We start from the raw sequence: 13,409 nt of genomic DNA on the forward strand, positions 1-13,409 counted from the left end.
TGCATATGTTGTCTCATTGTGTCCAACAAGACCGACATTGTCCAACAATGTCCAGCAAGTCTGAGTTCATTTAACTCACTTATTTGTACTCTCCCTTATTCTAGAGAAAGTTTGAAGTAGTTTGCAGAGAAACATAAAATTCAATGGCAAAAAGCTGGCAAGGATATTGTAGCAAGGAAAAAATGAGTAGATGCATAAAGCCAGTAGGGTAGCACCTTGTTTTCTATAAAGTCATTTGTAGTTGCTAGATCTGGGCTATACTAGCCAAAATAAAGAGAGGGAAACTTTGTTTATAAAAATAACATGGTCATTAGACTAAAAGAATAAATGCTCAGGATCACAGTTTTTCTTGGTACTGAGACCTGAGAATTCTCCACAGTATGTTCTCGTAAAGGGAGGTTGTCCTCCTGAACTCCTGTGTAAGAAGTACAATGGTAGGTCTCTTTGACTGTTTTCTATAATATCCTGTTCGATAAAGCTTACGGGATTATGCCAGAGTACATTTTAATAAAACGGTTCTCTGGGGGGAATAAAACAATACGGTTCAAGCTCACAGCTCCCTGGTGACTGGAGCGGATCCAAAGACCACATCCAGGAATGGAGAGTGTTCAGTCTTTCAAATATCCCTCCAGGAATATTATTTCTTGTAATCCAGTGTTTTTGAATGCACAGCAGAGAACTTTGGGTTAGATTCTTTGGCAAGAACGTGAAAGCCTTTGAGTTGGCTCAAATAGAATCATTTCACAGATGAAGAAACGGGACCTTGGAGAAGCTGATGATTATCCAAGGCCAAGAGGTCAGTGGCAGAGCTGGGACCAGGGCCAGGTTCTTCCAACTCTACATCTAGAGCTCTTTCAACCATTTCATCTCTCCTGTCTAACCTAAGAAGAGTTTTATTACAATTTAAAAATGTTTACAGTGAATATTTCTTAATTATGTTTTGTTTTATATCATATTTACCACTTATTATAAACTTTATTAATAACTTATTTGATTCATAATGGGTCAACAGATGGCAGAATAGTTTAAAATCTGCAAATGTGAAATGATTCGAGAAGAGGAAATCAGTTAGGATACATGTTTTAGAGAATCATCATTTAATTTGCTGTTCAAGAAAATAACTAAAAGTTTGGTCTAGAAAAAAAAAATGAATGTTTCTAACATCTACAGTGTACTTCCTACTTAGATGTTAACTTTTTAGAAGAATGAATCATTAACTGTAGAGCTGAAGCCCTACCTTCCCACTCCTTTGCCCTCCACCTTGAAGTTGGTGGGTGTCACTTCCCAGCATGTTTCTGTTTTTTTACCATATGCATATATGTGTGTTTATAATTCACATGAAGTACATAAATGGCTTCATAGTGTATCAGTCCTTTTGCACTTTTTCTGCCCCTGCCCCTCAACATTTTAGTTTTTTAAAAAGCTTTTTATTTTGTATTGGAGCATAGCCAGTTAACAAATGTTGTGATATTATTAGTTTCAGGTGAACAACGAAGGGATTCAGCCATACATATACATGTATCCATTCTCCCCCAAACTCCCTTCCCATCCAGGCTGCCAGATAACACTGAGCAGAGTTCCAAGTGCTGTACAGTAGGTCTTCAACATTTTAGTTTTGATGTATATAACCTTGCTGATACTGGTCGTTCATTTTAGCTTTGGAATAGTCTCTCCTTGTATGAATCAACTATAGTTTATCCACTCTCCTACTGATGGGATTCAACTGTTTCCATTTTTTCTGTTATACATAGTTCTTCCATGAACCTTCTTCAACATAAGTCCTTGTGTCTGTGTGCAATTTTAGAGCCTTTTTTTAATTGGCAGAGGTTTATTTAGTTGCTGGTTGTTGCTCCTCTTATCTGAGCATCAGTCAGATGCTGTGTGCTCCTGGGACATCCTTGCACCCAAAATTATATTTGGGTCCATTTGCAGCCAATGCTGATCCAGTCTTGGTGCATCTTCAGCGCCCTCCATCTTCTTGTCTGTCTCTCTGCTTGGTTTGCTCATGTTCTCTACTAGGGCCTGTTCTAAGCACCTTTCACTTCTCAAGAACCCTACGCCACCCTAGCTCCCTCACACCCAAGAGATGAACTGACTTCTTTTCCTGAGAAAAATGAGGTCATCTGCTGAGAGCTCCCTCCATCCTTCTCTCCCAGACTGCTCAGCATTTCTGCCTAGAAGAGTTTTCTGTGCAAATCACATATTCTTTGTGAAATGAATGGAGGTAGGAGTTTTTACACAGGTTTCTCAGACCCCAAATTGGAACTCAGTCTTATGAGGAGTTGCACCATCTTTGAAATCACTGATTCAAATACCCTCTGCCATCAGCCTCCAGTTTTTCTAGCTTAATACCCAAAGTGAGCACCGCACTGTGACGGTTCTCCAGTTCCCCTCAGACATCAGTCTGTGCTCTTTCCTGCGTCTGTTCACCTCTTCCTGTCTTCATGTCCCCTCTTTCTAGTTCACCCTCCCTGTAGCTCCCACCCTGGTCCTCTCTTCCAGAGCCCTACTTTTTCCTGCTCAGATCTGCTGTGTGGCAGTCATCCTGGGAACTTCCCTTTATTCTTTCAATGTTCTGTATCTACTCTGTTTTTCTCATGTTTACTTTAGTTTCCTATTTTGTTGAAACACTTCCCTTCCGCTTCATTATTTTACTTTCTTATTATGTTGGAGTAACCTTTTCTAGTAGCTTTCTAAGAGCCAGAGCATAGGAAATCAAGTTTTTGGAGCCTTGCACGTCAAGAAATGATTGTTTTCTACCCTAACACTTAATTAAAACTTTAGCTGGATATAGACTGTAGGTTGAAAATAACTTCCTATCTGATTTCTAAAAATTGTGGTAATACACATAACATAAAATTTACCCATTGAACTATTTTTAGGTGTACGGTTTGGTGGTATTAAGTACATTCATATTGTTGTGTAACAACCATTACCAGCATCCATTTCCAGAACCCTTTATCTTGCAAAACTGAAAGGCTATACCTATTAAACAATGGGTTAGCTAAATTTAATCGAAAGTTAATTAAAACAGTTAACATCTCCCTCCCCCTCCCCCAACCTCTGGCAACCACCATTCTACTTATGTATCTATGAATATGAGTACTGTAGGGACTTCATGTAAGTGGAATTATACAATATTTGTCTTTTTGTTACTGGCTTATTACACTTAACATGATGTTCTCAAGTTTGCTGTCATGTTGTAGTATGTGTCAGAATTTCTTTCTTTCTTAAAGTTGAATAATAGTCTCTTGTATATACATGCCACATTTTGTTTATCCATTCACCCATGTATGAACACTTGGGTTGCTTCCACGTTTTACATATTGTGAATAATGCTGCTGTGAATATGAGTGTAAAAAAAAATCTCTGAGATTCTGCTTTCAATTCTTTAGTGTATGTACCGAGAAATGGAATTGCTGGATCATCACATGGTAATTCTATTTTTAATTTTTTAAGGAACTGCCATATTGTTTTCCATAGCAGCTGCATTGTTTTTACATTCCTGCCAAGGGTTCTGATTTCTCCACATTCTTGCTGACAGTTGCTATTTTTTTTCTTTTCGATAGTAGCCATCCAAATGGGTTTGAGGTGGTATCTCATTGTAGGTTCAGTTTGTACTTCCCTTACGATTAATGACGTTGTGCTCAAGACTGCTGCCCATTTTAACTGGGTTGTTTACTTTGTTGTTGTTGAGTTGGGGGAGTTCTTTATATATTATGCATGTTAATTTCTTATCAGGTATATAATTTGCAAATATTTTCTCCCATTCCATGGGTTGCCTTTTTACTCTGTTAATTGTGTCCTTTGAGGAAGAGAAATTTTAAATTTTATTGTGGTTGAATTTATTTTTTCTTTTGTTGCTTGTGCTTTTGGAGTCATATCCAAGGAATCATTGTGAAATCCAATGTCATTAAGCTTTTGCTCTATGTTTTTTTAAAAAAATAATTTATTTATGTCCTTATGGCTGTTTTGGGTTTTTGTTGCTCCACAGGCTTTTCTCTAGTTGCAGCGAGCAGGAGCTATTCTCCAGTTGTGGTGCACAGGCTTCTCATTGCGGCGGCTTCTCTTGTTGAGGAGCACGGGCTCTGGAATGCGTGGTCTTCAGTAGTTGAGACACGTGGGCTCAGTAGTTGCGATTCCTTGGGCTCTAGAACACAGGCCCAGTAGTTGTGGTGAATGGGTTTAGTTGCTCTGCAGCATGTGGGCTCTTCCCAGACCAGGGATCAAACCCTTGTCTCCTGCATTGGCAGGCGGACTCTTTACTGCTGAGCCCCAAGGGAAGCCCCTGCCCTATGTTTTTTTCTAAAAGTTTTATTGTTTAAGCTCTTATGTTTAGTTTTTCTCAGAATTTTTAAGATGTTTCTCACTGTCTTCTATCGTCCAGTATGGCTTATACAGAGTCTGATGCTCTTTCGATTCTTTTTCCTTGGTATATGGTCTGTTTTTTATACTCTGGGAGGTTCTTTACTCTTGCTATTCTGAAATTTTGCAACCATGCGTTTTGCTGAGAGTCTTTAAAAATTTTTATTTTGTTGGCCACTCATTGTACTTTTATAATACTTGTTCTTTAGTTCTAGAAAATCTTCTTTGATAATTTTCTCCCTCTGTTTTCTTATTTCTGTGTTAGAGCCACTGGATTGGCCCTTTAAATTTTCTATTTTTTTTTCTATTTTTCTTCCTTTTGTTTATCGGAGATGTCCTTATTTAATTTTCTAACCCTTTTATTGATCTTTTAAAATACATCACTTATATATTTTTTCATAGTACACTGTTCCTGTCTTATTGTCTTGCCAAACTCCATCTTCCTGGTCTGAGTTGATCCTGTTGACTTAATTTGCCATGGGACATGAAACATTTACTTTGAAAAAAAAATGGAGTGTACACAATCACCTGGATTCAGAACCGATGTCTGATGTACATCTGATATTTCAAACCTGGAAATTTTGCTTTGCCCTCAAACCTGCTCCATCCACAGCCTTCTCTGTCTGGCTCAACTCATGGCCTCTCCATCCTTTCTGTTGCCTAGGTCAAAAATTTAAGAGTCATGTTTTATTCTTCTCTTTCTCTCACATGTGACATCAAATCAATCAGAAAACCTTGTTGGCACCATCTTCAACATATACTTAGAACCTGACCACTTACTCCTTCTATTCATTTAGCCCTAATCTTAGCCATCATCATCTGGATTACTGTAATAAGCTTTTCCTCCCAGCATTTTAATATGAAAATTATAAAATATCCCCAAATTTGAAAGAATTCAATTAGTGGAAAATCATAGTAGGGTGATTTGGCATGGAACTGACTTTCCTATTGAGGAACCCGAAATATCAGTCTCTAGAGTCTTTCCTAAGGGCTTTTCTTTCTCCAGAAAAGGATCCTCTGAAATCCCACCTGTGGGTAGAGCAAGTGGTTTGGGGAGCAGGTCCATCTACCAGTGCTCATGAAGTAGGTGGGGTTGGTGAGGGCTTGGAGTCCTACTGTTGCTGTGTATACTTGTCTGAAATCTTGCTACCAGTCTTGATGTTCAACACACTCAGTTCCATTGATTTTCAGGCCTGTGTTTCATCTTCAGCTTCTGCAGTATCTCACTACCTAGACGTCTTTGGGATGCTTCAAAGATACAGGTGGTGAAGCTAGAGTTAATACAAAAGCCTTTGGGAGCAATTTAGGAACAAAGCAATGGGGTCAGGCTTCCCTGGTGGCTCAGACGGTAAAGAATCAGCTTGCAATGTGGGAAACCTGGGTTCGATCCCTGGGTTGGAAATATCCCCTGGAGGAGGAAATGGCAACCCACTCTAGTATTCTTGCCTGGAGAATCCCCATGGACAGAGGAGCCTGGTGGGCTACAGTCCATGGAGTTGCAAAGAATTCTAAAACATGACTGAGCGACTAAGCACAGCAGAATGGGATTGTGGGGAGAGGTGACGGCAAAAGGAATGAATATGTATATATATATGAAAAAAACCCAAGCCACTGCCAGTACTTACAACTTAAAGATCTCTCCAGGTTTTTTGGGAGACTGGTGTTATGGTAGTAACAAAGGCAGAGAACTTTTGCTGGGGGGATGATGAGCTTTAAAAATTGGATTGTGGAGTACTAGGGCAGAATTTCTAGGTTAAAATAGGCCGATAAAAATGAAAAACAATTAATTCCTGAATGCATGCTTTCTAGATCTGTGCTGATTTCACATATCAGGTTTTATAGCATTGCAGGTTTTTATCCTTGTTTTTTTACTCTTCATTTTTATATTGTCACTAGCTTTTAATTTTTACTGCCAATTAAGAAATGGGCTAATCTGGATAAAGTCATTTCCTGGATTGTAGTAAATACTGTTTATATACTGTAGTACATCTACCATAGTAAGCATTTAGTAGATATTAGTTACTACTGTAGTTTTTAGTTTCATGTGCTTCACTGAAATCCAATACGTAAAATGTGTATTATTCCCTTTCTGTGGCAGTGGACACTGCAGTTCAGAGCATTTGGAACTTATTTGGGGCTTCCCTGGTGACTCAGCTGGTAAAGAATCAGCCTGCAATGCGCGAGACATGGGTTTGATCCCTGGGATGGGAAGATCCCCTGGAGAAGGGAAAGGCTACCCACTCCAGTATTCTGGCCTGGAGAATTCCGCAGACTGTATAGTCCATGGGGTTGCAAAGAGTTGGACATGACTGAGCAACTTTCACAAGGCCAACAGAAGACTCTTTTAGGAAAGTGGCTGCATTCACTCAGAGTGCTGTTATCGTGATGGTCGTGGGTGGTTTAGCAGCACAGTTGATATTGGCTGGTGAGTGACACTGCTTTGTTGTGAGGTAGCAAGAGTAGCAATATCATATCCAGAGAACTGCTACATGTTTGTTTTCTAAAAGTGTGGTGTATAATTAAGGTTGATTATTCTGGCATTTTGTGCTGGTCATTAGAAAAATAGTATCTGAAAGCAGATAGAGTGGACCTTAAAAATCAGTGGATCTGATAATTTACATCAATTGCTTCTGGTCAAATAAAGATGAAAAGTAATAACAGAATTAGGGAAAGTTAATGGGAAAAAGATGAAGAAACTTATTGCAAATATGTCATCAACTTTTCTTCTGTGAGCTTGTAGGCAGACTGGAGTTAATAATTGTCAGTTGCTAGGACAAACTCAATATCTTAACTGACAAAAGGGAGATCCTTTACAATTCCTAGCTGGGCCATAAATAACATGGTGCAGCTGAAAGAACAGAAAAAAGAATAGGGAGGTACCCCAGGGAAAATGTTGACATTTAAACCACTCTGTTAAAGAACTCTGTACATGTACTTAACATGTCCTGCTATGGTACATACACTTTCCAATCAAATTTTGAAGATGATATAGAAGTCTTTCTCCTCATTGACAGTGCTTTTTTCAGTGCTCTTAGAATAGCTTTTGCTCATTAGCAAACTATATAATAATGAGAAAATGAAGCCTTTTGAGCTACCAAAATGACTTTTAGCAATCCTTTCTACAAATTTCTGACAAACTCAAGAGTTTTTCTAATATTTTATTTGTGCCAAGAGATTATTTTTCTCATTAAGAAGCTATAATAGATATACAGTTTTCATAGCAAATGGATTGGAGAACTGACCCTGAACTAACTAATACCTTATTCCTCACTTGTCATTTCATCAAAATAAAAGTAAAAGCATTTTTCTTATTGCAGCAGAAATAGGCATTCATCATTTGAAATTTTAAAAATGCAGATAAGTGAAAGGAAGAAAATATTTAATAAAAATCACTAAAATTCCATCAGTTAGAAATGATTTCTATTCAGATTTCACTTTTGAGTTGTAAACATTCTAATCATAGTAATCCAAAGTAAATGCCAAGATTTCTCTTAAAAAGGGAAATTCTCTAGTGCTTTGAGGTTTTAGAGATACCGGATGCATACTAAGATATATGGCATAAGCAAACCACAGTCCTTTCAAAATAGCTTATGCCATTTATAAAAGCACATGCATTAATTTAGATGGATTTTAAAAACGCAGTTTCGCGTGCTTTTACTTGATCTTTGAGTCTTTAATGCCACTACATGAATTCTTTACCTAATCTCTGGTATGTCCCTGAAGATGATTCATTATTTTCCTTCCGAACCCTGATGTTACATAATTGTAACCTTTATTTGAAAAGGAAAAGTAGACCAGGAGGACTGCATGGGAAGAGAGCGCCTTTGTCTTGTAATCCCACCTGTGAAGGCAGCCTTTGTGCTCCGCACGGGGAAGTCGGAAGGCAGATAACAGGATGGCCCTCAGGATTTTCACTGATAGATGCTTGTGACTCATTGAGTACCTGGCCCAGCCTCATTCCTCTTTCTGCTTTCCCTTTCTCATACTCTTTCTAGCTTCTCAATTTGGATCCAGACACATCTCTCAAAGCTTTTCTTCTCTATTCTGTTCCAGTTTTTCATGAGCCCCATTTAGCAAATATATTCCTCTCTGGAGATGTTAACTGTTTCTCACCCAAAACAATTACCCTGGAAATGTCATCATACCTTGTCTTCAGTTAGATCCTCTTGGCCTCTGTAGTGTGTTTTGATAAATAATTGTACTAAAACAATATTTGGATCAGTAATCTAACACTTGTAATTGATTCCGTCTTCACAGTTTGGTTTTACTTTATTCTTTTTTTTTAAATTTTTTTTGGCTGCACCCCAGCTTGTGGGATCATAGTTCCCCAACCACAGATCGAACCCAGGCCCTTGGCAGTGAGAGCATGGAATCTTAACCACTGGACCACCAGGAAGTTCTCTGGTTTTACTTTTTATTTACATTTTTTAGAAACTCTAGAAAAATTCATAAAAATTATTACATTTTATTGACTTGTTCATTAATAAATTTTCACTGCTAAAAACAGAAATGTAAGAGACAAATAGTTATTTTTAAGGTCTATACTTTCTTTTTACAAATACTGTTTTTTCCTATGACTTTAAGATAGAAGACAGTGGATCCTACATGCCAGTCTAGCACAGGAACATTTTCTTGATTCTCTGGTTATCAATTTGCTGTCTGTGGTTCTATTTTTAAGTTTTTTCTCCTACCTTTGATACTTTATATTTATTTAATATTGAATGGCAATGAGTAGCTCTCAGATACATTCTTACTAATACCCCTGTATTATCCTAATAATGCTTACAGCACTATTTGGAGTGAGATGCTGTTTTATATTAAGTACACTGCTGGTATCACATCTATCTCCAGATTCACATGATGGGACGTGCCCTCTCCTTTGCTTCCATAGCACCTTCTACATACATTTCTTAGAAGATTTCTTTCAATATGTGTTCATTTGTCATTCTCAAAAGATTGAATATTTATAAATGCTAGCTGAGTAAATTAAAGAAGGAATTAATGAAATATAAAGAGTCGACTCATTAGAAAAGACCCTGATGCTGGGAAAGATTGAAAGCAAAAGTAGAGAGCAGCAGAGGATGAGATGGTTAGATAGCATCACCAACACATTGGTCATGAATCTAAGCAAACTCTGGGAGATAGTGAGGGACAGGGAAGCCTGGTGTGCTGCAGTCCACGGTGTCACAAAGAGTTGGACACGACTTAGCAATTGAACAACAACAACAAAGCTAGCTCTATGAGGTAACAACCTGTTTTAGCTAAGAGCGTGAACTCTGAAACCAAAACCACGTGGATTCGAATCTCAACTCCATCATTTAGTACTGTATGTCCATGGACAGGGCTTCCCTGGTGGCTCAGCTGGTAAAGAATCTGCATGCAATGTGGGAGACCTGGGTTTGATCCCTGGGTTGGGAAGGTATGTTTATGACATTTGGGCATCTCAGTTTTGTCATTTCAAATATGGGATAATAACAGTACCTAACTCATACAGTTGTGCTTAGAACAGTATCTCTATATAGTAAGTTCTGTATAAGTGTTTGCTACTATTGCTATTGTCCTTTTATTTAATAGCCCTGGCATGGAATAGCAGGTGCCATTAGGAAATTGATTCTGGAAAAAAGGTTTTCTCCTGTCATCATGAAGAACTATTTTCTTTCCACTTTGGGTTCAGGAGCTCTCGGTATGGAAAGAGGCTGTGGCGGTCTTCAGTACATCAAAAACTGAGGACATTTGTAATCAATTATCAGACTGCACAGACTAGCCAGAACTAACAAGGAGCTTTTTATTTCAATCAGAATTGTATCAACTTAGCATAGGAACAGTGTTACCTCAGGGAGACTCTGATTCATCTTACTTCTGAGGATAAAACAAATTAATTATTAATTAATAAGCATAGTTTATTTGGTAGGTAAAAACCTTTAACAACAGTGATCCATGGGAGAGATGATAAAGGAATTTTAGATGATAAACAAGTAGGAAGACAGGATTGAAAGATTTTTGAAGTCTGCTCTCCTGTTGGATATGTAATGATTTTTGATCTTGTCATTTTGAAAAAGTGGTCTGTTAGATATGATTGATTGTATCTAGCTCTTGGCCTCAGGTTTATTTATTTTTTAGTCCCCCTCCTCAACATTTTATTATGAAGAATTTCTAATATACAGCAATGTTGAAAGATTTAACAGTGAATGTTCATGTATTCAACACAGAGATTCTGCCATTACTGGTTTTCTGTACTTTGTTGATCACGTATCTGTACACTTACCATTCCTCTTTCCATCCCTGATACGTTTTGTGTTCTTGTATATTTGGTTAGGTTTATTTTGATAAGAAAGTCATCATCTGAATGGGAGAAGTCAATGATTTATTCTCAGCCCCCAAGATAGTAATAGTAGCATACACATACATGCAGCAGTACTTTTAAAAAGTTGATGGTAAGAATTACTCTTCCTGGAAGGATTTCTTAAGAGTCAAAGTTGGGGTAGAGTAAAAAATGTGAGAGCAAGTGAGAGTGAAAGTCGCTCAGTGGTGTCCGACTCGTTGCGACCCCATAGACTATACAGTCCATGGAATTCTCCAGCCCAGAATACTGGAGTGGGTAGCCTTTCCCTTCTCCAAGGGCTCTCCCCAAACCAGGGATCGAACCCAGGTCTCCCGCATTGCAGGCGTATTCTTTACCAGCTGAGCCACAAGAGAAACCCAAGAATACTGGAGAAAAATAAGGACTTGGGAAAATAATTCAATATAATAGGTAACCCATGAAAACATTCTTTTCCGTACAATATTTTTAGTTTCACTTTGCAAACTATACAGACCCAATTGTTACTGTTTCCAGTAAATGGCAACCATCATGGAGCAGAAAAGGAAGTAAGTTAAATGAAAAGTTTTAAAGAAAATTCCTATAGGTGGAGGCTAATAATATATATAATACAAAGACCTAAAAATATCAGCTTGTGTCAGCTTTACATCTGGACAACTTATGGAATATAATTGTGTAGCTTTCCTTTACACTGCTAGTACAGAAGCCACAATGCTAGCCCTTGTGGAGTTCTGCCTGCAACTCTGAAGGGCTTGGATAGGTCATAGGGCAAAATCTTGATTATGATTCAGAAAACAAGGCGTAGTCACTTTGTTCCTCATGAACTAAGCACGCACTCACTAGAAAGCTGTGATTCTTTTGGATGGCGATTTCTGGTTACTGTTGTTTTCTGGCAGTGCATATTTACTGGAAATGCAGAGCTGCCGAGTACTAATGAGCATTTATCCCTTCTATTTTTAGTTCACTTCTTTAACTGAGATGGACATGATATAATCTCACTGAGTCAAAGGATGGCAACTAGTCCTGTGCTTCCCGCTGAAGACCAACAGGTTTCCTTGGGCATTGATGATCTCCATTTTTCATTGCAAGGTAATTAAGGTTGGTTGGGGTAACCCCACAGCAACTATGCAAACCTCACTGTCATCTGTTCACAAATTGTACGGCTTTCTGTCTCTATTATGGTAAAATCTATACATGTTGTTGTGTTAGTCGCTCAGTCGTTTCTGACTCTTTGCAACCTCATGGACTAGCCTGCCAGGCTCCTCTGTCCATAGAATTCTCTAGGCAAGAATACTAGAGTGCATAGCCATTCCCTTCTCCAGGGGGTCTTCCTGACCCAAGGATCAAACCCTGGTCTCCTTCATTGCAGGCAGATTATTTATCGTCTGAGCCACCAGGGAAGCCCAAAATGTATACATGTCTGTATTTTTCCATTTGTAGAAGCTTTAAGTATTCTTCAATATCTTTATTGCTATCTCAGCTGCTTGGAAAATAAGGAATACCTAAGAGGAATTTGGTATTTTGGTTTTTTACTCTTCAGTGCATGTGTTTTTTTTGCAATGAAAATTAAATAGTTAATCATAGTTTGCTTGTCATTGTTACACTTATTTTACATCTTTTTGTAAATCCTCTTTTAAATGTAATATGCTATTTTTGTCCTAATAAAAAGGAATAACAATAATACTAAAAGTGAATGAACTTTCAGTCACATGAATTATGTGAGTTTATGCAAGTACTGTCTATTTTTTTAATGCTTCTTGGCAATCTTTGTTATGTATTTTGAAAATTCATTAGTCACTAGACTCTACCTTTGTTGCAAATCTTGGAGCTGAGTAAAGTTAGCTAGTGCAGAAAAAATAAGGCCATGGCAAGTCTTTGAAAATATTTATGTAACTCTGTGTTTTAAAGTAGTATACAGATTATTGACAGTATTGTGTAACACTCTTAGACTCTTACTTAGAAGCCATAGCCACAGGTTTGAGTCACTTGTTTTTAAAAATTTTTAATTTATTATTCAAAAGTGGAAATATAATAGACATACAACAATGTATCGGTTTCAGGTGTACAATATAACAAAATTCAATGTTTGTTTACCTTGTGAAATAATCACCAAAATAAGTCCAATTAACATTTGTTATTGTACATAGTTGCAGAATTTTGTTCTTGTGATGAGGACTTTTAAGATTTACTCTCTTAGCTACTTTTAAGTATGTAAAATAAAGTATTGTTAACTATAGTTGCCATGCTTTGCATTATATTTATTTGAATCATGTATGATAAAGGTCCCTGAAAGACTTTCCTTTGATATCTCTTTTTAACTAAAAATGTGTTTTTAATGATTAGCTTCTTGACTTTAGGGGTCAGTTGGCCTTTAAAAATAAACACCATATAATTTGTATAGGCTCAGAAACATAATATGTTGAGTACTTAAAGTAAGAATTTTTAAAAGCCTCAGTAAGTACATTTTTATGGTGTCATATACTCTTCATCAGTAGTTGGAATCAATTTTTCATTTATCTGAAAAAACCCAGTGTTGTTGTTTATTTCTGATGTTTTGGTTGCGTGCGAATAACAATAACTCATGTGACCTAAAACGTGTCAGGAAGATAGTGCATCAATAAATGGTCAGGTAAATCCAGTTTCTTTCTTTTTCCTGAATCAATTGATGCTGATATTTATTTATTTTTTTTCCTTCTGGTTTTATTGAGATATAATTGATGTACAG

General features: G+C 37.4%; 1 protein-coding gene across 4 annotated transcripts in view; it reads left to right on the forward strand.

The window, feature by feature from the left end:
* SYNE2 (spectrin repeat containing nuclear envelope protein 2) overlaps nucleotides 1-13,409 on the forward strand; it is a 315,802-nt gene that overhangs the window by 40,933 nt on the left and 261,460 nt on the right. For all 4 annotated transcript variants that reach the window (XM_081509857.1, XM_081509858.1, XM_081509859.1 and 1 more), the window contains exon 2: nucleotides 11,645-11,773. In XM_081509857.1, coding sequence (XP_081365983.1) covers nucleotides 11,695-11,773 — 79 coding nt within the window. In that variant the 5' untranslated portion in view covers nucleotides 11,645-11,694. The remainder of the gene's footprint in view (nucleotides 1-11,644; nucleotides 11,774-13,409) is intronic.

The sequence above is a fragment of the Giraffa tippelskirchi genome, chromosome 7 (genome assembly GCF_054371585.1).
Source record: "Giraffa tippelskirchi isolate mGirTip1 chromosome 7, T2T-mGirTip1v1.2.pri, whole genome shotgun sequence".
Classification (NCBI taxonomy): domain Eukaryota; kingdom Metazoa; phylum Chordata; class Mammalia; order Artiodactyla; family Giraffidae; genus Giraffa; species Giraffa tippelskirchi.